General features: G+C 42.4%; 1 protein-coding gene across 4 annotated transcripts in view; it reads left to right on the top strand.

The window, feature by feature from the left end:
* traf3ip1 (TNF receptor-associated factor 3 interacting protein 1) overlaps window positions 1-27,332 on the top strand; it is a 125,270-nt gene that overhangs the window by 54,374 nt on the left and 43,564 nt on the right. For all 4 annotated transcript variants that reach the window (XM_041201050.1, XM_041201051.1, XM_041201052.1 and 1 more), the window contains 2 exons: window positions 14,854-14,890; window positions 19,100-19,176. In XM_041201050.1, the coding sequence (XP_041056984.1) occupies window positions 14,854-14,890; window positions 19,100-19,176 (114 nt within the window). The remainder of the gene's footprint in view (window positions 1-14,853; window positions 14,891-19,099; window positions 19,177-27,332) is intronic.

Here is a 27,332-nt window from a genome sequence, read left to right on the forward strand (position 1 = left end):
TGAGCTGTAAGTCCTTTATAGTATTATGACTGGAGTACCATCACAAGATTTGTTAGTACTTTAACAGGACCTCCACATTTACATCAGTGTAGATGCTGCTGTCTATCGGCTTTCAGTTTGTACACCAATGCACCTGCCAAAATGTCAATGCCAAAGTTTCATGCAGCACATCTTTTCCATATGGAACTACATTCCCAGGCAGTATTCTCAACTGGAATTCTTTCCCCATGTATGTAAAAATTTAAATGCGACATTCATTTGTTACTCGCTGAGCGAGGCATTTGGAACATGTAATAAGCAGGCCTACCCAATGATGCCCTACCTGTCTAAATTTTTCTGTGATTTCAGTAATCACCAATATTATTGTTGTGCCGCATCCTTTTATGTTACAGTAATCTTCAGCATCACCCTGTCATGTCACTTTAAGATAAAGGTTGCAGATTTAAAAGCTCAAACTTGTTTTATTAGATTTGTAAACAAACTTCCTAAGTGACTTGTTTTTCATAGGTTCATTTCAAAAATGAATTTGTTTACAAAGTGAACCTGGATCTCAAATACCAGGCTAAAGACTCATCAGAACTTTAGGTTTTTTACTGAAGTGTCTGGCTGTTTTCTGACAGCTGTTGCAACTCATGAAGCATTTACAAGTGATAGTCATATGATACATGTTAATGTCCTGACTGGCAAAGGAATCTGATACAGCTTGCAAACCCAATTACTATTTTCCTTTGTCATTGTCCATTTTGAAATATTCGGGTATATTACAGTATTAGTTATATGCTTCCTGTTCCAGAATTATATATCTATGACAACAACTTGCATTTATATTGTGTCTCTAAGATGCCCTAAGTCATTTCGTTGGAGGGTAAGCAAACAAAATTGGCTCAGTTGGTAGTACGCTCTGAATCACAAGGTTCTTGTTTCAAGTCCAGCTCCAGAGCTTGAGCAAAAAAATCAAGGCTGACTCTCCACTGCAGTACTGAGATCATTGCACTGTCGGAGGTGCTGTCTTTCAGCTGAGACATTAAATGAAGGGCAACCTGTCTGCTTGGGTGGATGTAAACGATCCCACGTCACTATTTCAAAGACGAGCAGGGGAATTATCCCCCGTGGCCTGGCCAGTATTTATTCCTCAATCAACATCACAAAAAAAACCAGATTATCTGGTCATGATCACATTGCTGTTTGTAAGAGTTTGCTGAGCACAAATTAGCCGTAATTTTTTTTATGCATTCATAGGTTGTGGGCGTCGCTGGCTAGGCCAGCAATTATTGCCCCTCCCTAATTACCCTTGTTCAGAGGGCATTTATGAGCCAACCACATTACTCTAGGTCTGGAGTCACATGTAGGCCTGACCAGGTAAGGTTGGCAGATTTCCTTCCCTAAAGGACATTAATGAACCATATAGGTTTTTACAACAATTGACAATGCTTTCATGGTCCAGATTTTTATTGCATGCAAATTCCACTATCTGTCGTGGCTGGCTTCAAACCCGGGTCCCCAGAACATTACCCTGGTCCCTGGATTACTGGTCCAGCAAGGTTACCACTGCACAATTGCCTCCCCCTAATCCTACATTACAGCCGTGACTACACTTCAAAAAGCACTTCATTGGCTGGCAAGTGCTTTCAGAGGTCTGGTGGTCATGAAAAGTGCGATATAGTGCAAGTCTTTCTACTTTCTAAAATTTGATATTGAGCCAAATAAGGAGATGTGAGGGCAGATTTCCAAAAGTGCTGTCAAAGAGGTAGGTTTAAGTAGTGTCTTAAAGGCACAAAGAGAGGGAGCAAGGCTGAGAGGTTTAGGAAATAAATTCCAGAGCTTAGGACCTTGGTAGCTGAAGGCAATGATGGAGCAATTAAAATTCGGGATATGAAAGAGGTCAGAATTGGAGAAATGTAGATACTTTCCCAGAAAGTATTCTCAACTGGAGTTGTAGGGCTGGAAAGGATCAGAGAGAGCAGCGAGGCCATGGATGTCTTTGGAAACTAGATTCAAACTCATTAATTTGAGGCTTGCTTAACTGAAACCAGTGTAGGTTAGCAAGCACAAGTGATGGGTGAACAAGACTTGGTGTGGGATAAAATACGGGCAGCAGAGTTTTGATAAGCTTAAGTTTATGGAGAGTGGAAGTTGGGAACTTAAATATGTTAAAATAGTCAAGTGTTGAGGTAACAGAGGTATGGATGAGGGTTTTGGCAGCAGCTGAATTGAAGGAGGGGCAGAATCAGGCGATGTTATAGTGGTGCAAATAGGCTGTCTTGGTGATGGTACAGCTATGTGTTTGCAATGTGGTTGACTCTTAACTGCCCTCTGAAATGGCCTAGGAAGCTACTCAGTTCTATCAAACTGCTAAAAAGCCTGAAAAGAATGAAACAGGATGGACCACCTGGCATCAACCTGGGGACCATAAATGACAATGGCAAACTCAGCCCTGTCGACTCTGAAACGTCCTCCTTACTAACATCTGGGGGTTCATGCCAAAATTGAGAGAGCTGTCCCACAGACTAGTTAAGCAACAGCCTGACATAGTCATACTCATGGTATCAGATAATGTCCCAGACACCACCACCGCCGCCATACTGCCATCCCTGGGTATGTCCTGTCCCACCAGTAGGACAGACCCAGCAGAGGCGGCAGCACAGTGGTATACAGTTGGGTGGGAGTTGGGCTGGGAGTCTTCAAAATGACTCTGGACCCCATGAAGTCTCAAACATGGGCAAGGAAACCTCCTGCTGATTACCATATAGTACCCCCCCCCCCCCCTCAGCTGATGAATCAGTGCTCCTCCATGTTGAACACCATTTGGAGGAAGCATTGAGGGTTGCAAGGGCGCAGAATGTACTCTGGGTGGGGGACTCCAATGTCCACCACCAAGAGTGGCTTGGAAGCACCACTACAGATTGAGGTGGCCGAGTCCTAAAGATCATAGCTGCTAGACTGGGCCTGTGGGGGTGGTGAGGAAACCAGTAAGAGGGAAAAACATATTTGACCTCATCCTCACCAACCTGCCTGCCGCAGATGCATTTGTCCATGATAGTATCGGTAGGAGTGACCACCAGACAGTCCTCGTGGAGATGAAGTCCCATCTTTACATTGAGGACAGCCCCTAAATGGGATAGATTTCAAACAAAACTAACAACTCAAGGTTGGGCAACCATGAGGTTCTGTTGGTCATCAGCAGCAGCAGAATTGTACTCAATCACAATCTGTAACTTCATGCCCAGCATGTTCCCCCACTCAACCATTACTACCAAGCCAGGGGATCAACCCTGTTCAATGAAGAGTGCAGGAGGGCATGCCAGGAGTAGCACCAGTCAAACCCTAAAATGAGGTGTCAACCTGGTGAAGCTACAACACAGGACCAGCTGTGTGCCAAACAGCATAAGCAGTAAGTGATAGACAGAGCTAAGAGATTCCATAACCGATGGAACAGATCTAAGCTCTGCAGTCCTGCCACATCCAGTCATGAATATAGTGGACAGTTAAACAACCCATTGGAGGAGGACGCTCCACAAATATCCCCATCCTCAATGATGGAGGAGCCCAGCACATCAGTGCAAAAGATAAGGCTGAAGTTTTTGCAACAAGATTATGAGGGACATGGACGAGGTGGATAGGGAGCAGCTGTTCCCCTTAGTTGAAGGGTCAGTCACAAGGGGACATAAATTCAAGCTGAAGGGTAGGAGGTTTAGGGGGGCTGAGAGGAATAAGGGTGGTGACGGTCTGGAATGCGCTGCCAGGGAGGGTGGAGGAGCCGGGTTGCCTCACATCCTTTACAAAGTACCTGGATGAGCACTTGGCATGTCATAACACTCGAGGCTATGGACCAAGTGCTGGTAAATGGGATTAGGTAGGTAGGTCAGGTGTTTCTCACGTGTCGGTGCAGACTCGATGGGCCGAAGGGGATCTTCTGCACTGTGAGATTCTGTGAATCATCAGCCAAAAGTGCCGAGTGGATAATCCGCCTCTGCCTCCTCCGGCAGTGTCCAGCATCATAGATGCCAGTCTTCAGCCAATTTGATTCACTTCACGTGATATCAAGAAATGGCTAAGGCACTGGGTACTGCAAAGGCTATGGGCCCTGACAATATTCTGGCAATAGTACTGAAGACTTGTGCTCCAGAATATTCTGCGCACCTAACCAAGTTGTTCCAGTACAGCTACAACACTGGCACCTACCCAGCAATGTAGAAAATTGCCCAGGTATGTCCTGTGCACAAAAAGCAGGACAAACCCAACCCGGCCAATTACTGCCCCATCAGTCTGCTCTCGAGCTACATCAGTAAAGTGGTGGAAGGGTCATCAAGAGTGCTATCATGCAGCATTTGCTTAGCAATAACCTGCTCACTGATGCTTAGCTTGGGTTGTGCCGGGGCCACTCAGCTCCTGACCTCATTACAGCCTTGATTCAAACATGGACAAAAGAGCTGAACTCCCGAGGTGAAGCGGGAGTGACTGCCCTTGACATCAAAGCATCAATTGACCGAGTGTAGCATCAAGGAGCCCTAGCAAAACTGGAGTCAATGGAAATCAGGGGGAAAACTCTCCACTGGTTGGAGTCATACCTAGCACAAAGGAAGTTGGTTGTGGTTGTTGGAGGTCAGTCATCTCATTTCCAGGACATCACTGCAGAAGTTCCTCAGGGTAGTGTCCTCAGCCTAACCATCTTTAGCTGCTTTATCAATGATCTTCCTTCCATCATGAGGTTAGAAGTGGGGATGTTCGCTGATGATTGTGCAATGTTCAATACAATTCGCGTTCTTCATAAACTGAAGTAGTCCATGTCCAAATACAGCAAGACCTGGACAATATTCAGATTTGGGTTGACAAGTGGCAAGTAACATTCATGCCACACATGTGCCAAGCAATAATCATCTCCCAACAAGAGAGAATCTAGCCTTCATCCTTTGACAGTTAATGACATTACCATCGTTGAATCCCCCACTATCACCATCCTGGGGATTACCATTCTCCGGAAACTGAATTGGACTAGCCATATAAATACTGTGGCTACAAGAGCAGATCAGAGGCAAGGAATCCTGCAGCGAGTAACCCACCTCCTGATCCCCCAAAACCTGCCCACCATCTACAAGTCACAAGTCAGGAGTGTGATGGAATACTCTCCACTTGCCTGGATGAGTGCAGCTCCAACAACATTCAAGAACTTGACACCATCCAGACAAAGCAGCCTACTTGATTGGCACCCCATCCATGAACATTTACTCCCTCCACCACTGATGCACAGTGGCAGCAGTGCATACCATCTACAAGATGCAGTGCAGAAACTCACCGAGGCTCCTTAGGCAGCACCTTCCAAACACATGACTGCTACCATCTAGAAGGGTAAGGATAGCAGATAGGTGGAAACACCATCACCTGGAAGTTCCCCTCTAAGCCACACACCATCCTGACTTGGAAATATATCGCCATTCCTTCACTGTCACTGGGTCAAAATCCTGGAACTCTCTCCCTAACAGCACTGTGGATGTATCTACACCACAGGGACTGCAGTGTTTCAAGAACCAGCTCACCACCACCTTCTCAAGTGCAATTAGGGATGGGCAATAAATGCTGGCCTAGCCAGCCACACCCATATTCCATGAACGAATAAAAAAAAAATCACTTCAGGGTCAAATATGACTCCAAGGGGTGAGGTGGAATAGATTACCACGGTCACAATCACATAGGATGTCATTGTGACTGATAACAGTTTTGATAGTGTGGAAGCGTTCTTGCAGCAATTTGAACATGGAGTTGTGGAAAAGATGGACCCAGATCTGGGAGGTGATGGCGCATTCAAGGAAAGAAAGGTTAGAAATGGGGCAGTCATTTGCAAGGCCTGGGATCAGGATTCCCTCTTTTGAAGATGGAATGGTAACAGTAGATTTGAAGAGGGGATAGTACCTGAGGAGACAATGTTAACCATATCAGCTAACCCTGGGACACAGGAAGGGAAATTGGGTGGTCAGCAGTTTAGTGGAAATAGGATCAAGGGAGCAGGAGGTGGGTATCATGGACAAGATGAGTTTAGAGATGGTGTGAGGGGAAATGGGAGAGAAACTGGAAGAGGGTGCGAGCTTAGGGCTGGGGCAGGGAGGACTTTAAATGAAATTTGACCCAATGGCTGGGCAAAAGGGAGGGAATGTGCAGAGGCAGCTGAATAGATGGTCTCAATCTTAGTGTGAAAAAAGTCCACGAGCTCCTCATACTTGGTGAGCATGTGGGGGGAGAGGCGTTTAAGAAGATGAAAAAAATGCCAGGTAAAGGTGAGGATGTGGCTGAACAGATGCTCCATAAATGTCATGGTGAATGGGGGAGCTCAAGGCTAGGCAGTGTGATTTGGGAAATGCAGATGTGGGTGAATTGAGACCTTCTTCCCCCCAAGGGGCAGACACAAAACGAAGTAGAGTTGGATTGCAGAAAGGGGTTTGGTGTGGACAGGGATCAGAGATGGGTTTATCTGTGACACAAGATGGCAAGATAATTACTTCAATATTCAGGAATAGAATGCATCTGGAAATCTACCATCTGATTCAGAATGAGAAAGCATTTTTTTTAAACAATAAAATTCATATTTTTCCTACATCTGATGAATCCACACCTGAAGATTTGTAGATTTGACTTTTTTTGCACCACTTCTGAAAATTAGCAAAAGCCATAGATTAAAAAAAACAGCTGTTACACATTTCTGACCTTTTTTTTGTGGTCAGTGGGGGGAGATTGGTGGATATAATCTATACACTGCAGATTTTTTTTCCTTATATGGAGTATGCCCCTTTTAAACTTGTACTGAAATGAAAATGTTATCAACACTCAAGTTGGATCCAAAAGCATTTCCTGTACAGATTCCATCAACACTGTGAAAAAGACCTGGTTGTGTAAAACTTCTTTTGATGTTAACTCTTGCACTGAAAGCAAACAAGAATTCCTCATTGCTCATGTAAGAATATGGGTGGCAGTGTTTTGACTGAACAGTTCCAGTGGTATTTCTAAACCACCAGCTGGAATTACCGTAAATCGCATAATTCTACCTGGCGTAAAAATCATGTTTTTGCATATGCTCGGCATATAAGTGTGTATATTCACCCTTTTCAGCCATGATGTGCTATACTTGCATTCGTAATCAGCCTCAATTTTTCACCCACAAATGCATTTTTAACTTACTAGTACCTTGTAGCTGGGCACAAGGGATCAAACAGGCGATATGGGCAGTATCGCATAGATGCATGGCATCTTTAAGACACGCCTGCTCTTTGCATCTGCTGCTGATAACATTTCAGACTGGTGGCCACCCACATCCATGCCAGTAGTTCATTTTTATACTCGACATATAAGTCAAACCCATTTTTGGAGGGATTTTTCGAGGCTTCAAAGATTGACTGATATGCTGACACCTATGGTATTTGTGAGACAGAAAAATTCCAATTTGACTCGCAACTATCTCTTTGTAATAATAAAACATTTTCAATTTAGAAATTTATGGGCAATGTAGTAAATAATGAGGAGGACAGTAGCAGACTTCAGGAGGGCATAGGCTAATGAAATGGATAGACACATGGCAGATGTCCTTTAATGTGATGCTCTTGGGGAGAAACACTATGGAGAGGCAGCATAATTCAACTGGTACTATTCTGGGGGATGGCGTGAAAGAACAGAGGGGCCTGGGGTTGTACGTTCACTAACTGAAGGTGGCAGGCCAAGTTGAGAAGCTGTTAAGAAAGTGTCTGGGATACTTGGCTTTGTAAGTAGGGTCATTGACAAGGAAGTTATGTTAAACCTTTACAAATCATTGGTTTTTGCCTCAGCTGGAGTAACGTGTAAAATCCTGGCCACAGCACTTTAGGAAGAATGTCAAGGCCCTGGACAAGGTATGTAAGAGGTTGCCAGGATGATATCAGGTGAGGAAGTTCAGCTATGTGGACTAATTGGAGAAGCTGAGATTTTTTTAGCTTGGAATTGGGAAGGTTAAAGGGAGACCTAATTAGAAGTATTTAAAATTATGCGGTGTTTTGATAGAGCACATAGGAAGGAACGTTTTCCCCTGTCAAGTGGGCTGGTAACAAGAGGTCATAGATTTAAAATAGTTGGCAAAAGAGGGGAAATTAAGGTAAATTTCTTCACATAGAGGATTGTTAAGATCTAGAATGCATGACCTAACTGGGTTATAGAATCAGATTCAGTTGGCACTTTTAAAATGTGATTGGATGCTTTCTTGAAGGGGACTAATTTTACATGAAGGGTCATTGAAACTATAACTTTGTTTCTCTCTGCAGATGCTGCCTAACCTGATGAGTTATTTCCAGATTTTTCTGTTTTTATTTCTAATTTCACATGATAATATGGGGAAAAAGCTGGTGTGGGACTAAATTAGAAAGCTCTTTCAAAGCAATTAACTTCACTAGCATGATGGGCTGAATGCTGTCCTTTGCTATAAGAGCCTATGGAATGAAATTAGCTGAAGAAAATACAAGCTGACTGAAATAGCTGCTTCTGCTTCAGTTGTGTTAGCATCACAGACTAATATCAGTATTCTGTCAACATTTATATGGGTAGGGCTAGTTAAGCCAGGCATGCAAAATGTACACTTACTGGCGCTGTAAGAAATTACCATTTAAAATGAGCATGAATGGGAAAGAGTTAAAGATGAGGGACTGATGAAGGCAGCACTCAAAAAAAAAATCTGACAGTCATCTGTTGATGAGTTGGGAGGGAAAACAGTAACAGAGAAAATATATCATTGAGAAAGTAAGGAGAATGAATGAAATAAATATAGAATCTGGCCAGGAGCAAAGGAAAATCCTGCTGTTGAAGCCAGATTAAATGGAAAAGAAAATCTGGACACTATCCAAAAGACTATAAATGAACATTAATGAAAATAGCTGGAAAAATTCAGCAGGTCTGACGGCATCTGTGGAGGGGAAGACAGAGTTAACGTTTCGAGTCCATGTGACTCTTCTTCAGAACTGAAGAGAAATAGAAATGAGGTGAAATATAAGCTGTTTAAGGGGGGTGGGACAGGTAGAGATGGATAGAGGGCTAGTGACAGGTGGAGGCAAAGAGAGATTGCCAAAGATATCAAAGACAAAAGGTCAAAGGCGTGTTGCCGTGGTGATATTAGCTAAAGGATGTGCTAATGGTGACATGAAGGGTAGAAAGCAGGATGAGCAAGTGACAGGTAGCCCTCGCAGGGCTGGGGTGGGAGGAAGGGATCGAAATAGGCTAAAACAATGTGGAGATAAAACAATGGATGGAAATAAATTTAAAAATAGAAATAGATAGGTGGGAAAAAAAATATATTTATATAATTATTAGAGAAAAGTGGGTGGGGATGGAGGAGAGAGTTCATGATCTGAACTTGTTGAACTCAATGTTAATTTTGGAAGGCTGCAAAGTGCCTAATCGGAAGGTGAGGTGCTGTTCCTCCAGTTTGTGTTGAGCTTCACTGGAACTTTACAGCAGGCCAAGGATGAACATGTGGGCATGAGAGCAGGGTGGTGTGTTGAAATGGCAAGCGACAGGGAGGTCTGGGTCATGCTTGTGGACAGACCGAAGGTGTTCCGCAAAGCGGTCACCCAGTCTGCGTTTGGTCTCTCCAATGTAGAGGAGACTGCATTGGGAGCAACGAGTGCAGTAGACTAACTTGAGGGAAGTGCAAGTGAAATGCTGCTTCACTTGGGCCCTTGGATGGTGAGGAGAGGGGAAGTAAAAGGGCAGGTGTTGCGCCTTCTGTGGTTGCATGGGAAGGTGCCGTAGGAGGAGGTTGAGGTGTAGGGGGTGATGGAGGAGTGGACCAGGATGTCCTGGAGGGAATGGTCCCTACGGAATGCCGCCAGCTGTGGTGAAGGGAAGATGTGTTTAGTGGCATCATGCTGGAGTTGGTGGAAATGGCGGAGGATGACCCTTTGAATGCGGAGGCTGGTGGGGTGATAAGTGAGGACAAGGGGGACCCTATCATGGTTCTGGGAGGGAGAGGAAGGTGTGAGGGCAGATGCGCGGGAGATGGGCAGGACACGGTTGAGGCTCTGTCAACCACGGTGTGTGGAAAACCTTGGTTAAGGAAGGAGGAAGACATGTCAGAAGAACTGTTTTGGAGAGTGGCATCATCGGAACAGATGCGACGGAGGCAAATGAACTGAGAGAATGGGATGGAGTCCTTACAGGAAGCAGGGTGTGAGGAGCTATAGTTGAGGTAGCAGTGGGAGTTGCTGGGATTGTAATGAATATTGGTGGATAATCAATCATCAGAAATTGAGACAGCGAGGTCAAGGAAGGGAAGGCAAGTGTCAGAGATGGACCATGTGAAAATGATGGAGGGGTGGAAATTGGAAGCAAAATGAATACATTTTTCCAGGTCTAGACAAGAGCATGAAGCAGCACCCAAGTAATTATCGATGTACCGGAGAAAGAGTTTTGGGAGGGGGCTTGAGTAGGACTGGAACAAGGAATGTTCCACATACCCCATAAAGAGACAGGCATAATTGGGGCCCATGCGGGTACCCATAGCCACACCTTTTATTTGGAAGAAGTGAGATAATTTTAAGGAGAAATTGTTCAGTGAGAGAACAAGTTCAGCCATACGGAGGAGAGTAGTGGTGGATGGGGATTGTTCGGACCTCTGTTCGAGGAAGAAGCGGAGAGCCATCAGACCATCCTGTTGAGGGTTGGTGGTGTAGAGGGATTGGACGTCCATGGTGAAGAGGAGGCGGTTGGGGCCAGGGAACTGGAAATTGTTGATATGATGTAGGGGGTCAGAGGAATCGCGGACGTAGGTGGGAAGAGACTGGACAAGGGGAGAGAGAAAGGAGTCAAGATAGCAAGAAATGAGTTCCGTGGGGCAGGAACAGGCTGACACAATCGGTCTGCCGGGACAGTCCTGTTTGTGGATTTTGGGTAGGAGGTAGAAGCGGGCTGCCCAAGGTTGGGAGACTATGAGTTTGGAAGCTGTGGAGAGAAGATCTCCAGAGGAGATGAGGTCAGTGACAGCCCTAGAAATAATGGCTTGATGTTCAGTGGTGGGGTCATGGTCCAGGGGGAGGTAGGAGGAAGTGTCTGTAAACTGGCGCTCAGCCTCTGCGAGGTAGAGGTCAGTGCGCCAGACAACAACAGCACCACCCTTGTCAGCAGCTTTGATGACAATGTCAGGGTTGGACCTGAGAGAACGGAATGCGGCAAGTTCAGAAAGAAAGTTAGAGTGGGTGAAAAGAGCAGAGAAATTGAGGCGACTGATGTATTGCTGCCAGTTCTCAATGAAAAGATCAAGAACAGGTATGAATCCAGAAGGAGGGGTCCAGGTGGAGGGAGAATATTGGAAGTGGGTAAAAGGATTAGTTGAACTGGGGGAGGACTCCTGCCCAAAGAAGTGAGAATGGAGATAAAGGCAGCAGAAGAAGAGTTCAGCATTGTGCTGAGCCTGGAATTCATTGAGATGAGGGCGTAAGGGTATGAAACTGAGTCCTTTGCTGAGTACTGAACGTTCAGCGTCGGAGTGGGGAAGGTCACGGGGTATGGTGAATACATGGCTGGGGCTGGGATTAGAAGACGGGATGGGGTCAGAGGGATGGGCAGTGGTGGAGGGTTCTGGACGGGTGTTGGTGTCGATGAGTTGTTGGAGCTTGCGTTCCTTTGCCCCTGAAAGAAAGAGACAAAGTTTCTTGTCAGCGTCAGATGAGATGAAGAATAAAATGAAACTGGGGACAAGGACAGCTTTGAGATAGGGTGAGTCGGTATTGCTGGAGGGAGAGGTCGAGTGTGTTCATATGAACATAAATGAACATTAATTGTTTTATTTGCAATTTTCCTCCAGCTCTTTGACTTTAAGTATGCTCAAGGATAATCAAAAGAAATAATTTATATATACTCCTGGTTAGACCCAATGATCCACGTAATACATTTTGATGAGAATTGGAATTTGTAGTGTTGTTCTTTTCTGCACATCAACAATCTAATGTTTTTTTTCTTGTATCTTCATCCCTCGAATGCACACGCACACACGCGCACACACACACACACACAACTCTCTCTCTGTCTGTTATGATCCCAGCTGATGTTAATACTGGACATGTCAGAACCCAGAATGAAACTTGGCTTGTTTGATCCTAACTTTGTTTATTTTTGAAACAGTGGAGGAAAGTTACTGAACAAATTCACAGGAGTCTGTTGATGAACTTTTAACACAAAGAATAAAACATTTACTAAACAAGAAAAATGAACTATATTACACCAGACAAAAAGGTTGGAAAGATCTCAATACAAACACAGGGAAATTATTCAAATATTCGCTTTTCCATCACCCCAGCTACACCTTAACAGCCACAAAAATTCGGAAAGATAAAACGATTTACCGTATCTATTTTATACTCTAATATTCAGGGTAAATATGAACCAACTGGTGTGGTCAGACACACCACACTCCAATGTAAATGACAGGTGTGACCAAAGCAGATTCTCTGGATTTCTCAACAACCCACCCAGACATTTGTCACACCACTAGTCAACCGACTTCACTGAAATTCTGTCTATCTTATAAGGGTTTCCAGTCTTCACATTTGAAGATCTCGCCTTGGAATTCTATTCAAACGTCGCTCCCCCTTGGATGGTTTCAACAAAGATCCACCTCCAGAATTTCACTCTCGCCTTCTGAGATTCCTTTCTGCTGGATCGATGAGTACACTCTAGCTTCACCTTCCAAATACGCTTTCAGATCTTCGGCCGCACTGAACAGAACACCACTGCTCCAATAGCCCGCAGTAAGGAGTCACCAACCTTTGACTGCTTCCTCGGATCTTCTCTCAAGCCCTATTCACTTCAAATCAGCTCATTGCAGCTCTCTCTTTAACTAGGAGCCTATTTCTCTGGTCCTTTCTCTCAGCTTTACAAAACAGGATCTGTTTCTGATCTCTGCCCTTGTCCCTTACAAGGGACTTTCTTCTAGGACCTCTTCCTGATCCCTGTCTTTGGTTTGAGACTCTTCCCCCCCCCCCCCCCCCCCCCCCCCCCCCCCACCCCACCCGGGCCTGCCCCCTGCTCCCTAGGATACCTTCCTCTGGAGCTGAGCTCTGGCTCAGGTCACCTAACCTGCGGTTTCATGCTGTTTCACTCCCTTCCCTTTATTTTGCGCAGGTGCGCAAGGCTGGTTCCTGGCCCGAAGACATGAAAAGACACTAACTGGGCATGCGTGGCCCTTTCCCAGCTGGTGCATGTGCAACAAACTCCTACCTCTGACTGCTGATTTAAAAGTAGCATAAGTATTAATGTTTCATCACAACACACCACCTTAGTTCAAGTTGCTAATTGCCAGAGTGATTGATTTAAAAAGGGACCAGCCTCAGTAATTTAAGAGCAAAAAGTTCCAGGACACACAAACCATTCATCCATATATTCATTTTATTTGAATTTCAGTACAGCTGCTAATGCTTCTATTAATAAACACCAAAGTAGTGGGATTATCATTTTTATTATTATTACAAGATTAGTTAGAATGCGCTTTATTTAAAAAAAACACTTTATTATGAAGTTGTAGACTGTTCTAACAATGGCTATTATTAAGGCCATTGATTTGTAGTGTTCATGAAAGAATTAATAGAAATGCCAAAATAGAATAGTGATGATGAACCTGAACTGTAGTAAACTGAAATTTGGCTTATTTATTATTGTGCCGCAATTATTGCCAGTTTGCAATCACTCTTGTTTCCCCCTACATACTTCATACCTTACAAGCCGTTTTTAAGCATGGCCATCCAAAGGAAACCTGGTAGGCAATTAAAATGGCCACAGTGATTTTCCCCACCAATCACAACTGATTCCTAAAATGAGGGGACTGTCCATTAAGGAGAGACTGAGTAGGCTAGGCCTTTGTTCCCTAGAGTTTTAAAAAAAGAGAGGTGATCTCATTGAAACGTTTAAACTCATAAGGGGCTTGACGAGGTTAAATTCAGGGCCACAGGTTCAGAATTAGGGGTTAAGCATTTAGGACTGAGATGAGATTTTTTTTCATGCATGGGATTGTGAATTTTTGGAATTCTCTACCTCAGATTGGTTTTGCAAGTTCAAAAGTGAATGTATTTAAGAGATCCATAGGCTTTTAGATGCCAAAGGACTGAAAGAATATGGGGATAGGTGGAGTTGAGGGCGAAGATGAGCCATGATCTTATTAAATGCAGCAGCTTGAAGAGCCATATGGCCTATCCCTGCACCCAATTGTATGTTCTTACATCCAAATGATCATGATGCCTTCCATTGCGTTCGAATTTTAACCTGCTCCTTTGAGCAGGCTAGAAAGTAGTAGTGTCCTCCTTTAAATGTGCATGTCGGATTCCAGTTACGATATTGGTACCTGATTACAATTTTAACTCGAGGCCAGCACGGGGCTTCCCCATCAGGTCAACCTCACGGCAGGAGAAGCTGGAGCCAGAGGAAACGAGTTAAATTTTGTTTTGTTTCTTTTGGGATAGGAGTACGAGTGCTCCTCTGGACCCACAAGGAAACCTTGGGCTTTCCTTGCTCTTGACCACAATGTTCTTTCTAGTGGATAGTGGCTTCTTGATTCACTTAATTGAAAGAATGCCTGTAAGTCTTTAATTTTTTTTTGGAGGGAGATTTTAAAATATTGTCTTGGCGTTACTGCCACAGCAACCCAGTTTGATGCTGCTATTTTAGCAATATGTTTTTTAAACTTTGAAATTGGAAAATCATGTATTTTAAAGTGACAGACAGATATGACACCACAGAAGAGATTGGAGGGTATTGTTAAAATTTTTAACCATAAATAATCTCCAAAGCTATTGGTAAGAAGAAACATTACTGTTTGGCCAAAGTGATTAAATGGATGTTTTTACTTGTGTTTTTCCCTAGGCTACAGCGGTGGAACTGCATGGCAGTGAAGACCATGGTATGTGTAGCTAAAACTTATTCCTTAATGTGATAATTTGACTTATTTTCCCCTTTGTGTTGTTAGTGGTGTGCCCCAGGGATATGTGATGGGGCCTCTGTTTTTGAGTATATTTATAATTGACTTGGAGGAAGGATTAGAGAGCTACGTATCTCAGTTTGTGATGATACTAAGTTAGATAGCACAGTAAATAGTGTAAATGGGAGCAGAAAGTTGCAAAGGGACATTGCTGGATTAAGTGAATGGGCAACACTGGCCCCTGGAGTTTGGTATGGGCAAGTGTGAGCACTTTGGAGTATTTTCTAAATGGCAAGAAACAAGGAACTGTGGTTGAGCAGAGAGACTTGGGCCCAAGTACAGAAATTAATAAAAGCTATTATTGGGCATGTACAAAAAAAGAAAAGGGCTAATGAAACTTTGGCCTGTATTTCAAGAGGACTGCAGCATAAAGAGGTATAAGTTATGCTACAGTTGAATAAAGCTCTGGTTAGACCCCATGTGCAGTAACTAGATTTTAGTTCTGGGGCCTGCACTTCAGGAAAGGTACTTTGTCCTTGGGAGGTGCTGCAACACAGATGCACCAGAATGATATCAGAGCTAAAAGGGCTAAATTAAGAAGATGGTTGCATAGACTAGGCTTGTATTCTATTGAGTATAGAAGTTTAAGGGATGATTTTTGTGGTATTTAAGATGATAAAGGGAATTGGTATATAGAGAGAAATAATTCCCTTTGGTGGGGGAGTTCAAAACAATGGGGCATAATCTTAAAATTAGAGCTTGACCATTTGGGCTGACATCAGAACGCATTTCTTCACACACAAACCAGTGAAAATCTGGAACACTCCCGTAAAAGGCTCTGGATGGTGGATCAGTTAAAAACTTCAAGATTGAGATTTTTGTTGCAGCCAGGGTTATGGAAACAAAGCAATTAGATGGAATTACACTACAGATCAGCCATGCTGGAGTTTTTTGAAAAGGTAACAGAGATGGTTGATGAGGGCATGTGGACGTGGTGTATATGGACTTCAAAAAGGCGTTCGATACAGTGCCACACAACACACTTGTGAGGAAAGTTATAGGTCATGGAATAAAAGGGACAGTAGCAACACGGTACAAAATTGGCTATGGGATAGGAAACAGAGTAATGGTTAATGGGTATTTTTCAGCTTGGAAGAAAGTTTGTAGTGGAGTTCCCCAGGTGTTGGTATTGGGACCCTTGCTTTTCCTGATATATATAAATGATCTTTAGCTTAGTGTGCAGGGGACAATTTCAAAGTTTGTGGATGACACACGACTTGGGAGAATTGTAAACTGTGAGGAGGACAGTGTAGAACTTCAAAAAGACATTGACACATTGGTGGAGTGGACAGATAGGTGGCAGATGAAGTTCAGTGCGAAATGTGAGGTGATACACTTTGGTACAAAGAACATGGAGAAACAGTATAAAATAAAGGAAATTATTCTAAAGGGTGTGCAGGAGCAGAGAGACCTGGGTGTATATGTACATAAGTCATTAAAGGTGGCAGGACAGGTAGAGAGAGCTGTTTCCAAAGCATACAGTATTCTAGGCTTCTTTAGTAGGGACATAGATACAAGAGCAAGGAGGTTTTTATGAACTTATATAAGACACTGGTTAGACCTCAGCAGGAGTGTTGTGTACAGTTCTGGGCGCCACACTATAGGAAAGGTGTGAACGCATTGGAGAGAGTGCAGAAGAGGTTTACAAGAATGGTTCCAGGGATGAGACACTTCAGAATGAGGAAAGATTGGAGAAGTTGGGACTGTTTTCCTTGGAGAGGAGAAGGCTAAGAGGAGACTTGATAGAAGTTTTCAAAACCATGAGGGGTCTGGACAGAGTAGATAGGGAGAAACTGTTCCTGCTCATAAACTGATCAAGAGCCAGGGTACACAGTTTTAAAGTGTTTTGCAAAAGAAGCAAATGCGAGGTGAAAAAAAACTTCTTCACATGGCGAGTAGTTAGGGTTTGGAATACACTGCCTGGAAGTGTGGTGCAGGCACACACTTGTCAACTGAGGCATTCAAGTAGGCATTGGATGATTGTTTAAATAGGAACAACCTGCAGGTTTATGGGGAAAAGGTAGGAGACTGGCACTAAGTTAAAATGCTCAGAGAGCAGGTGCAGACACAATGAGCCAAATGGCCTCCTTCTGCACCATAACAATTCTGTGATTCTATGATCTAATTGATTGGCCTATTCCTGTTCCTGTGTTACTCAAACCTTCAGCTGGATATTGCTCAGTGCTATTGTATGGTGCACATAATCGCTAATTTAAGTGATATTGGTAAAGAACAGATTGTTAACGTTAGCACTTAAACTGTTGAATGTATTGTTACGGAAAATCCCAACAGATATTGTTGCATTAATTGTGGATTGTAACTTGAGCATCCATTTTAGCCAGCCCTGCAGCTTAAATGTTTTTGAGTTGAAATTCCATGTACTGAAGGCCATTATTTATTTTATGGTTGTGACTAGTTTCCACTACCAGAGCAACTTATTAACTCACACGGATGAAAGCCAGAAAACAATAGTGCAGTTGAATTGTCAAACATCTGTTACTTAGTAGTGTTTGCCAGTCTTTATTTGAATGGTCACAAATGAGTTGGGTTTGAGATGTGTGAAAATATATTTCACATCTAAGCTTCAGGATTTAGTTAGTAGGCCATTGGGGATTTTCTACAATAAAAAGGAAAACTGCTAATACCTTTTTGCAAAGGTTTTCATATAAAAATGGCAATTATTCCATGTTAAAAGCATGCATCGTTCCTAGTAAGGAAGATGCCATCAGGATGCATGTGTGCATGCATGTATGTAAGTTTACATACAGCTGTTTACCACGGCTTCCATGACTAGACCATGTTGATCCGTTGACTGTATTGTGGGGAAGTCACAAAATTGTTATTGGATTTTGCCCTGGATTCAAAAAGAAAAGATTTCTTTATATGCCCTCTATGATATGTTTATCGTTGTATATGTTTTTTTTCATAATTGTAAATTGAGTAAAACACAGCTAAATGTACAGACAGATTGAATTTGCTGCTTAAAAGGAAAATGTTACTTTTTTGAATTGTAACTTGTTCTCGTAAGATCAGAAGATCTAGGAGCAGGGAGTAGACTATTTGGTCTATTGAGTCTGCTCCTCCATTCAATAAGATCATGGCTGATCTGATTGTGGCATTAACTCCACTTTCCTGTCTGCCCCCCGTAACCCTTGATTCCCTCATAGATTCAAAATCTACCTAATTCAGCCTTGAATATATTCAATGACTCAGCCTCCATTGCTCTCTGGGGAAGAGAATTCCAAAGATTAGTGACCCTCTGAGAGAAGAAATTCCTCCTCATCTCCACTTCAAAGAAAGCGATTGTTCCACTGTTGCGTTCTAATACTCCTCCTGACTCAACTGTGTTAATGTTTTGAAGCTGCTAGTCGGAGCTACCTGGCATTGTGTGTTTTGTTTAGGGTATTCATGAAATTCTGCTTTTTGGGGTGTGAGGAAAAGAAGGAATGCTTCAGAGAGGATCTCGCCCCAAACTTCCTGTGACCAGTTTTAAAGGAATTTGTTTTTGATCAAGTTGTATCTTTCGTCTCTAGCTCCTGGCTTTGAGTAGTATCAAAACTGGCAGTCGCCAGTAGGCAGTAGCTATCTATGTCCTCAGCGAAATGATTTTATGCAATTTCATCCTAGTTTCCAGTGAGTATGAATCTACAATAGAAAATAACCCATAATTTAAGAGACTGACAAGAGTGCCTGCCACAGAACTTGGAAATATTACAGTAGGGAGTGATTTACTAAGCCAGAAGAAGCTTTGCATTACGCTCATTGCTGCATCTGGGTCATATTTTTTTGTTTAATGTCGCTCCTGTAAAGCGCCTTGGGATGTGGGGGTATAGGGGGTAGACAGGAAAGCAGAGGCACAATCCGATCAGCCATGATCTTATCAAATGGCGGAGCAGGCTTCATATGTTGTTTGTATGTTTTATTAAGTTAAAGGCGCTAAACAACTATAAGTAGTAGTATTTGAATTGTGATGCTGATACTGGCTGCAGAAAATCAATTTCCCTCTTGTCTATCTCTTGTATTTCCATCAACTTAAACTAGAAAAGAATCTTGAAAACCGTTGGAAGAATTTTACATAATGCAAATTTCATTCTGTCAGCACACATAGAGAGAAATCTATTTTTGTCACAGGTGTGCTTGTCAGGAAGATTTTAGAAACAAAGAAGGATTATGAATCTTCAAAGTCTGCAACAAAACCCAAAGACCAGGTAAGGAGAAGTTACAGGAACCATAATTTGTACATGTTACTTATGCCAACCATGGATACATGAATTTCAACCATTTTATTATCAAGTACTACAAGTTTTTTGTGATAGTTTAGATGGAAAATAGTCTCCAGTGTGTTCATCTTCTCATCTTGAGATTTAGGTTTAAAAGTTAACTATGTGGTTCGGTTCACTCCATATGGATAGTTTTATTCGATATTTTTTTAAAATAATGCATTGATTATTATTTCTCAACCTCTAGGACCACCCTACAGTTTGTTTTCCACTCAAAGTGGGAAGGGATATACTTTGTTTAAAGTACAAGAACAGGAATTCATACAAGGAGTTATTCTTCCTGGATAGTGCTAACTTTTGAGGGAACTACAATACAGACTAATGTTTTCAAACATTTGACGAAAGCAATCTTAAATCCAGTGTACATGCCTCTATGTATTATATAGTTGCCTAGTAAAATTCTATGTATCAGTATAGAAACTCTTGTCTCTTAATTGAAGTAAGAAACTGAATATTGTGGATTTAGCCCTCCTTCCCCATAGCAGATTGGTCACATAGTCATAGGTAATTGGTAAATAAAAATCTAAGATTTTGGTTTTACTAGCTGAATTGTACTGTTTATAAAGTCACTCAACTATCTAAGATCCAGAAGTAGATGTGATCATGTGACTCATACTTTGAGTTATGCTTTAATAAAAAAGCTGCAGTTTTATAACCTCTGAAATTAAAGTTAATCCATCCCCATTATCACTAATCATCGCTAACATTCTTATGGAAGAGTTCAAACAAGCAGCACTTCAATCAATAAGTCTTCAACCTAAACTCTGGCTTCGATATGTCGACGACACTTTCGTCATTTGGCAACATGATAAGAGAGAACTGTATAGTTTCCCACAACACCTTAATAATCAACTTTTGAGTATTAATTTTATCAGGGAGACAGAACAACAACTTTCCATAACATTTCTTGAAGTTCTCATCACTATGTCTCAGCAGTACACCAATTCGTCAAGTCTACTGTAAGCCCACTCATACTGACGGATATCTGGACTACTGATCTTTCCATCATCCCTGCACCCTCCAATGGCTTCCAACATCCTCATTAGAAGAGCCTAGTCCATTAGTGACAAGAAAGAACTTTACAGTAAGAACTTTGTGATATTAAGCCTACACTTCAACTCGATGGCTTCCCTTCACACAGGATTAACACACACTCACCTGTACTCGCTCCCTAACAATTACTTCCTGTAAGGCAAGAGCTACCCTCCTGTACATTGGTTCCACCTCACATAGACTATAGTACATACTCAAGTCAGTGGACATAGAAGTCTGACACAAGTCATCTATGAAGCTCCACTCCATCCTCCATATCCACAAAGACAAGAATTCATCTTGCAATAAACCAGGAATTTACTGCATGCCATGCAATTGTGGACCTGTCTACATTGGGAAAACAGGCCGCAGCCTACACACTAGACCCAAGGAATAACAAACCTGGTTTAAACATAGTGAATGTGACAGTTCAGCTATTGTCAAAGATGATCAGGTTAATAACCACCACATCCAATGGTCCAGTCTGTCAGTTGAGATCTCCAGCTAGTCAACAGACACTGGACTTACAGGAGAATATTAGCTGTGGACAGAGAAAACGGAGTACTCTGCCTCTCTCATGTGCCTCTAGAGGTGAGAGCTTCTAAGTCTAAGTCAATGGATCAACTCTAGATGTATCTCATCCGTCATAACCAACTTACAAGATGTGTCAGAGAAACCATGAAGATCTATCAATACCACTTCTTATCAGTGACATTTGGCTACCTTTACTCAGCAAATACATTACCATCCACTCTGCAAGATTGATCAATCAGCAAGAATGTTGACATATACCACCCTATTACAAAAACAATAGCCTGACCAATCAGCAGTAAGATCCTGTGCATATTCCCATCTTTTACCACATATAACTACTGATTTCACCTGTTCCAGTCAGTCCTCTAGATGACGGGCAGAGTATGCTGCCTGAAACATTGAGGCCCACCAGGTGTACTAAGGAACACTTCTAAGGTGACAACTGCTCTTTTCAGAGCAAATTTTACATGGTGTAACTGTAAAATTGTCTCACTCAAGGTTACCGCTCTCACCATAAAAACCTTCAAACAACTTTTAGTCCATTTTTGTAACAAACTTATTGGCTTTTGCATGCACACATTTTTTGTTATTAATGTTCTGTTATGTGCTCTTTGTAGTATTCTAGCTTATCTTAATGGAGAAATTCATCTTATGGGCAGCAGGTCTGAATTCTTTTGAGCCAAAAGAAAAGAGATATAGATCTATCTAGAACAAGTGACTTTTGTGCTTAAGTCTGTGGTAATATGTTCTGTACCACAAATCTGATCCAAATCTCTCTGCATTCTGAGATAACCAGAATTGTGTTTGTGTAGGGAAAGTAAGCCATGCAGGAAGCGATGGTCCTGTGAGATTATACTGTCAAGTTTTCTCTCATGTGTTCCTAACCTCTTAGGGCCGAACACTCAGATGCTTAGAAGTTTCCTTCTTAGACGCACTTTTTTTATCCTTTTGGTGACCAAATGAAGGGGGAGTTAATGCAACGTGTATTTGCTTTACTAATTGTCAACATTTAAAGCAGGTGTTCATAGCAGTCTATTTGTTTTGATTAAATATATTTAAAATACTGTAAAGGAGCCTTCTTGATATAACTGGTACTATATAAGTGATGGTGTTACAGCTACAATGATAATTTTTGACCCTGTCTGTGTAGATGAGGATGCTGTTTTTGGAAGAGGCTGAAGTTACTGCTGTATATTGTAAATGTTCCTAGCTTGTCACATTTACCCAGTGGAACTTTGTAATGCATAGATTATCCTCTAGATGATGCTCTTGTTAATGAAGGGAGTGAAATTCAAAACTACAACAAATATGTTTAAGGCATTAAAGGAACCAAAAAAGCCCAGGATAATTTAGGTGTGCTAAGACCATTTGAAACTAAGAAAAGTGATTTTTTTTTATATTATACATATTTTTTAAAGTAAAATTGCCTGTTTAAGGGTTACAGTTGGAAAGTTGGATACAGGTTTCTGTAATTCTTCTTCCAACATAACCACATGTTGTGGTGTTGTGAAAGACAACCAGAAAACAAATCTGAGGCACCTCCTCCCAGAACTAATCCACATCTGAAACAAAACTAAGGAAAATAACGCTAAGTTTTCAGATTTTTTAAATTGTATTTGCGCTTAACCCTAAAGTGCTCTCTGAAATTTAAGATTAAATCTTGCATTATCTTGCAACCTAAAGATTTAGGCTGTGATACTTAACTCAAAGCTGAATTTCAGTGGACAAAAGAAAGATCTGAAAACTTAGGTACAATAGTATCAGTTGGTGGCAGCCTTCCGTCTCTTCAGACAGTGGTTTGTGCTGTAGTAGTCAACTATAAGTTAAGAATCACCTGGCGTGGCTCAGGAACCCTATTCTAGCATGGCAGTCTCTGCCACATTTGCTGTAGAGGAAGACAGTGGCTGAGAAGGTGTATGATTCGCTGGCCTCTGTTTTCTCTGGGCCCTCTTCTTGGCCAGCTGAGCATTTTGTTTCTGCTTGCTTCCTCCAATGCTCTTCCTAATAGACAGCCTCCAGAGGTTACAGCTGTCAGCGATTGTCTCCCAGTTGTCAGTGTCGATGCCTGCCATCTTCATATCTTTCTTGAGGTGTCCTTGTAGCCAACAAGGAGTATGTTCCACTTTGCTTCTGCAGTGTGTGTGGGAATGCCACAGAGCACCTGTTCAGTTGAGTTGACAAACTGTTGGTTTTCATCTTGGTGGGCAGCATGACTGACGTATGAGGACAGCATTTCTGCTTTGAATGAAAAATCTTCAAGGGTCACATTCTAGTGTGGTGCACACTAGGGATTGATCTGTATCAGTGTTGTGGTAGCTGCGAGTGTTGAGCATGCTGTTCAGAGAGTTACGTCTAGTGATGATCAGATCCAGCTGGTGCCAAAGCCTTGGTCTTGAATGTCTCCAGGATACCTTGTGGCTTGGTTTGTTCTGAAAGAAGGTGTTAGTCACACGCAGCTCGTGGTAGCAGCAAAGCTCAAGTACCCTCTGTCCATTCTCATTTATCTTTCCCAAGCCTTGATGTCCAAGGCAGGAGGGCCATGTTTCATGGTCTGTGTCCACTCTTGCATTGAAATCCCGTAAGTAACGATGTTCTGACTTAGGGATCCTGCAAATAGCAGTGTCAAGCTCCTCATAGAACTGGTCTTTTGGCACTGTAATGGAGCATAGATACTCATGAGGTTAACTGGCCCTGTTTGAGTTGAGATAGGATAGAGAGAACACATTCCGAACCATTTGTGGGAGGTTCCATCATTGAGAGTAGCAAGCTCTTTGCAGCAAAATCTACACCTTGCTCATGCATTTCCGCTGAATTCTTCCTGTACCAGATGAACATGTAATCTTTATCTTTCAGTGATCCACTTTTGGTGAGCCTTGCCTCTTGGTAGAGAAGCTATGCCAATATTCAGCCTATCAAATCACAACTGTCTGCTAGTTGTCTGTCTCTCCTGTGCACGTGTTCCTCGCTTTCCACTCTGCCAATTTAAGAGTTGTTATCTTCTTTTTGTTTGTTTTCCTGGTGCAATGGATTTTGTCCACTTGTTGAGCAAGGGTGCCAAGCACCCATTGAAGCAGTTGGACTGTGGCAGGTCAGCACTTTATTAGTTGGGGGCTGCTCAACTTGAGGTGGGCAGTGGCTGACCATTGGGACACAACGGTCCCTCCTACTGTCAGAGACTGCCTGTAGTACCCGTTCTCTATGCCAGCTGAGTTGAGCTTATCACTCCTAACCGCTGTCTCCTGTGTTCTGTTAATGCTCTGCAGCGAAATTGGAGTGTCCACTCCAGGGTACAAGCCTGGGCAAAATTTATGGAGATGCCCAAATGTCAGGGCCCCACTTTTGAACTCCCTGAGTGAGTCCAAAGGAATGCATAGCACTAAGTTAGGCACTGGCTTGGTTGCAGGAGTTGCTAGAAAGATGACATGTTTAGACATCAGTCTGCCTTTGGATTCCACTCCAGATTGTTTGTCAGGGTTTAGTCCCTTTCACTCTCCTAAGATGTCCACAAGACAATGGAGCTATTTGCTAATAGCTGGGAGTTTGGCTCATGAGTGCCAGGGCATGTCCACATGCAAGTGGACCTGCACACTGCATGTCTGGGGTCAAATCTCCTCTGAGTTCCCCTGAAGCTATAGCCTGGGGCCGCGAGGAGGCACAGCTGAGACCTGCTGATGGAGGTGCTGTGTGCCGACTGGGAGAGACTCGCACATTTGGCTCTCTTTCTTGCATTGCTGCTAGCTAGCAGTGTAGGTTAAAAATGAATAGCAAACTAGTACACAAAAACAGAAAACATGCTAACTCTCTTCACGTACGCACTAGATGCATCACATTGACCTGTTGGTCACACATCAACAATGTATTTATTTAGAACCTTTTAACTTAAATACCCTATGATACTTCACAAGGGTGTAAACAGACACTGAATAAGACTCGGGAGATGGGGAAACCGACAGAGAAGGAGTTGGAAGAATAATTGGGACTAAGATAGAACTCATAACAGGAGTTGGAGAAATGAACACTGAGCAGGATTTGGGTGGAAAGATGCTATGTTAGGAGGCAGAAGGCTACTAAGGAATGTGTAGAGTAATTGAGAAATTCTGCATAGTCCCAAGATATGGCTCAAGTTTTCATTAGCCTTCACTACTGAGGATGATACTTAACTACCAATATTGCAGCATAGTGTTCATGCTGATATTAAATTTGTAAATGCTGATCTTAATTTGTAAATGTGGAAATGATCTTTGCCAGAATTAGCACTAAGAAGCAGATCAGGCAGTTTGGCCTGATGGCGTTCGCCCTGGGGTGCTTAAATAAATCGGTCTTTGTGATGTGGCCCACTGTCTCGTACATTTAATTACTCCCTGAGATTTGGAATTGTTCCCAGGAAATATAGATTGGCCTATTTGGTGCTTGTGTTTAAATTGGGAAATAACTCAACGAGGAAATTACAACTTTGTTAGTTTAACAAAGGCAAGTTGCTTGAAGGGATTAGTAGAGATGTGTTATATTAACATCTTAAGTCAGTAATTAGCCATAGTCCAGAAAGGACCATAAGCTCCTCTAATGGAGAAAGAGAAATAATTGGCAATATATAGCTTGAGGGTCAGCACTCCACAAGCGTCGGGCAGGGTGAGGAAGTAGGCCTTCATGAACCACCACAGCCAGTGGATAGGGATTATTAGGGAATCTCAGGACAGCTCTGGAGGAAGAAATACTGTTTCAACAACTTGATTGAACATTTCAAAGAGGTTGCAAAAAGGGTGGAGAAATTGGTTCACATTGTGATTCAGAGCTTTCAAAAGTTTTCTATTAAAATACTAAACAAAAAATTGTTAAGGAAGGTTACACCTAATGGGGTTGGTGGGCAGATGCTAGTTAATTAATTAAAGAATTGGCTATATATGCAGAACATCAGTAGAGAGCAATGAAGTCATTGGAGAAGCAATCCACAAGCTTTCAGATGATACAAAGATATGTGCAGGTGTGAGGACTTTGGATGAAGTAAATGAGTGGCAGATGGAGTGGCCACTGAATACTCCTATGTTTGGTAGATATCTTTTAACATTGAGTAAGTAGCCAGAAGCATTTGTGGGGGGCAGCTGCAAACATAAACAAGGGCTTGGTCTGGCCATATCTGGAATAGTCGCCATTTGTCGTGCCCTCATGAATGGGGAGGCAGTGGCATAGTGGTATTGTCACTGGACTGGTAATCTAGAGACCCAAGGTAATGCTCTGGGGACCCAGGTGGAATTTGAATTAAGTAAAAATCTGGAATTAAACCATTGTTGTGAAAACCAATCTGATTCACTAATGAAGGAAATCTGCTGTCCTTACCTGGCCTGCATGTGACTCCAGATCCGCAGTAATGTGGTTGACTCTTAAATGCCCCCTGAAATGGCCTAGCAAGTCACTCAGTTGTATCAAACCACTAAAATGTCAATAAAAAGGGAATGAAACCAGACAGATAACCCGGCATCGACTGAGGCACTGGGTCTGCGGCAGGTGGTGAGGGAACCAACAAGAGAGCAAAACATACTTGATCTCATCCTCACCAACTTGCCTGCAGCAGATGCATCTGTCCATGACAGTATCGGTAGGAGTGACCACTGCACAGTGCTTGTGGAGACAAAGTCCCATCTTCACATTGAGGATACCCTACGTTGTGTTGTGTGGCACTACCACCATGCTAAATGGGATAGATTTCGAACATATTTAGCGAACTCAAGTGTCGTGAAAAGATTAATATGTATAATGCTATTGGAAATTATTTTTTAAAATGGAATTCTAGTGGGGGTCTGTGTCCAGGTGGTGCCTCTGTGTGTGTCTTAGATTAAAGCCAGCTAGTCTAGGTGCTTTGATGTATAGTAGTTTTGAGATGTTAATTGGGTGAACAGTAAGGAGAACAGTTAGGTAAAGTGTTCATTTGCATTTGTTGAATAAACCATTCAAGACTGCAGGTAAAATCTAGCTAGAAAAAGCCAAACAATGTGTTTATTTTTTCAACTTACTAATAAAGTTGCTGCTATGAAAGGGGTTTTATTGTTAGAAGAGCTACGTTCAAATGACCTTGTGATACAATGGAAAATTTACATTCAAAGGGAAAGCTAGGTATATAAAGGAAGGAATTTGTGTGGTTAAGGTAGAGGCATTTAAGAACTAAACAGCCTATGCGCCTCTAACCAACTTGCAAAGGGACCTCATTTGGAATTTGTAAGGTCAAATGTGCTTTGCCTGGTGTCAGTTTAAAGTGTATGGGTTACTGTTGCCTTAGTGGAGATTTACCTGGGGGTGATTAATCTGGGGATTTGGGAAAAAATTATTTGTAGCCATAAGTATGTGTTTAATTTGTTGTTAAATTAATAAATGTTTAATTTAGTTTTATATAAAAAGTACGAGACTTGGTAGTTTTATTCCTACTGAATTCAAAGTCTGCATCTCGAAATTACAAATGGGTTATGTCAGTTGTTTCAAGTTTCCCTCTGGGATTTGAGAACTCAGCCTTCACCATTGGCTGTGTC

Source organism: Carcharodon carcharias, chromosome 12, assembly GCF_017639515.1.
Source record: "Carcharodon carcharias isolate sCarCar2 chromosome 12, sCarCar2.pri, whole genome shotgun sequence".
In the NCBI taxonomy this organism is placed as follows: Eukaryota; Metazoa; Chordata; class Chondrichthyes; order Lamniformes; family Lamnidae; genus Carcharodon; species Carcharodon carcharias.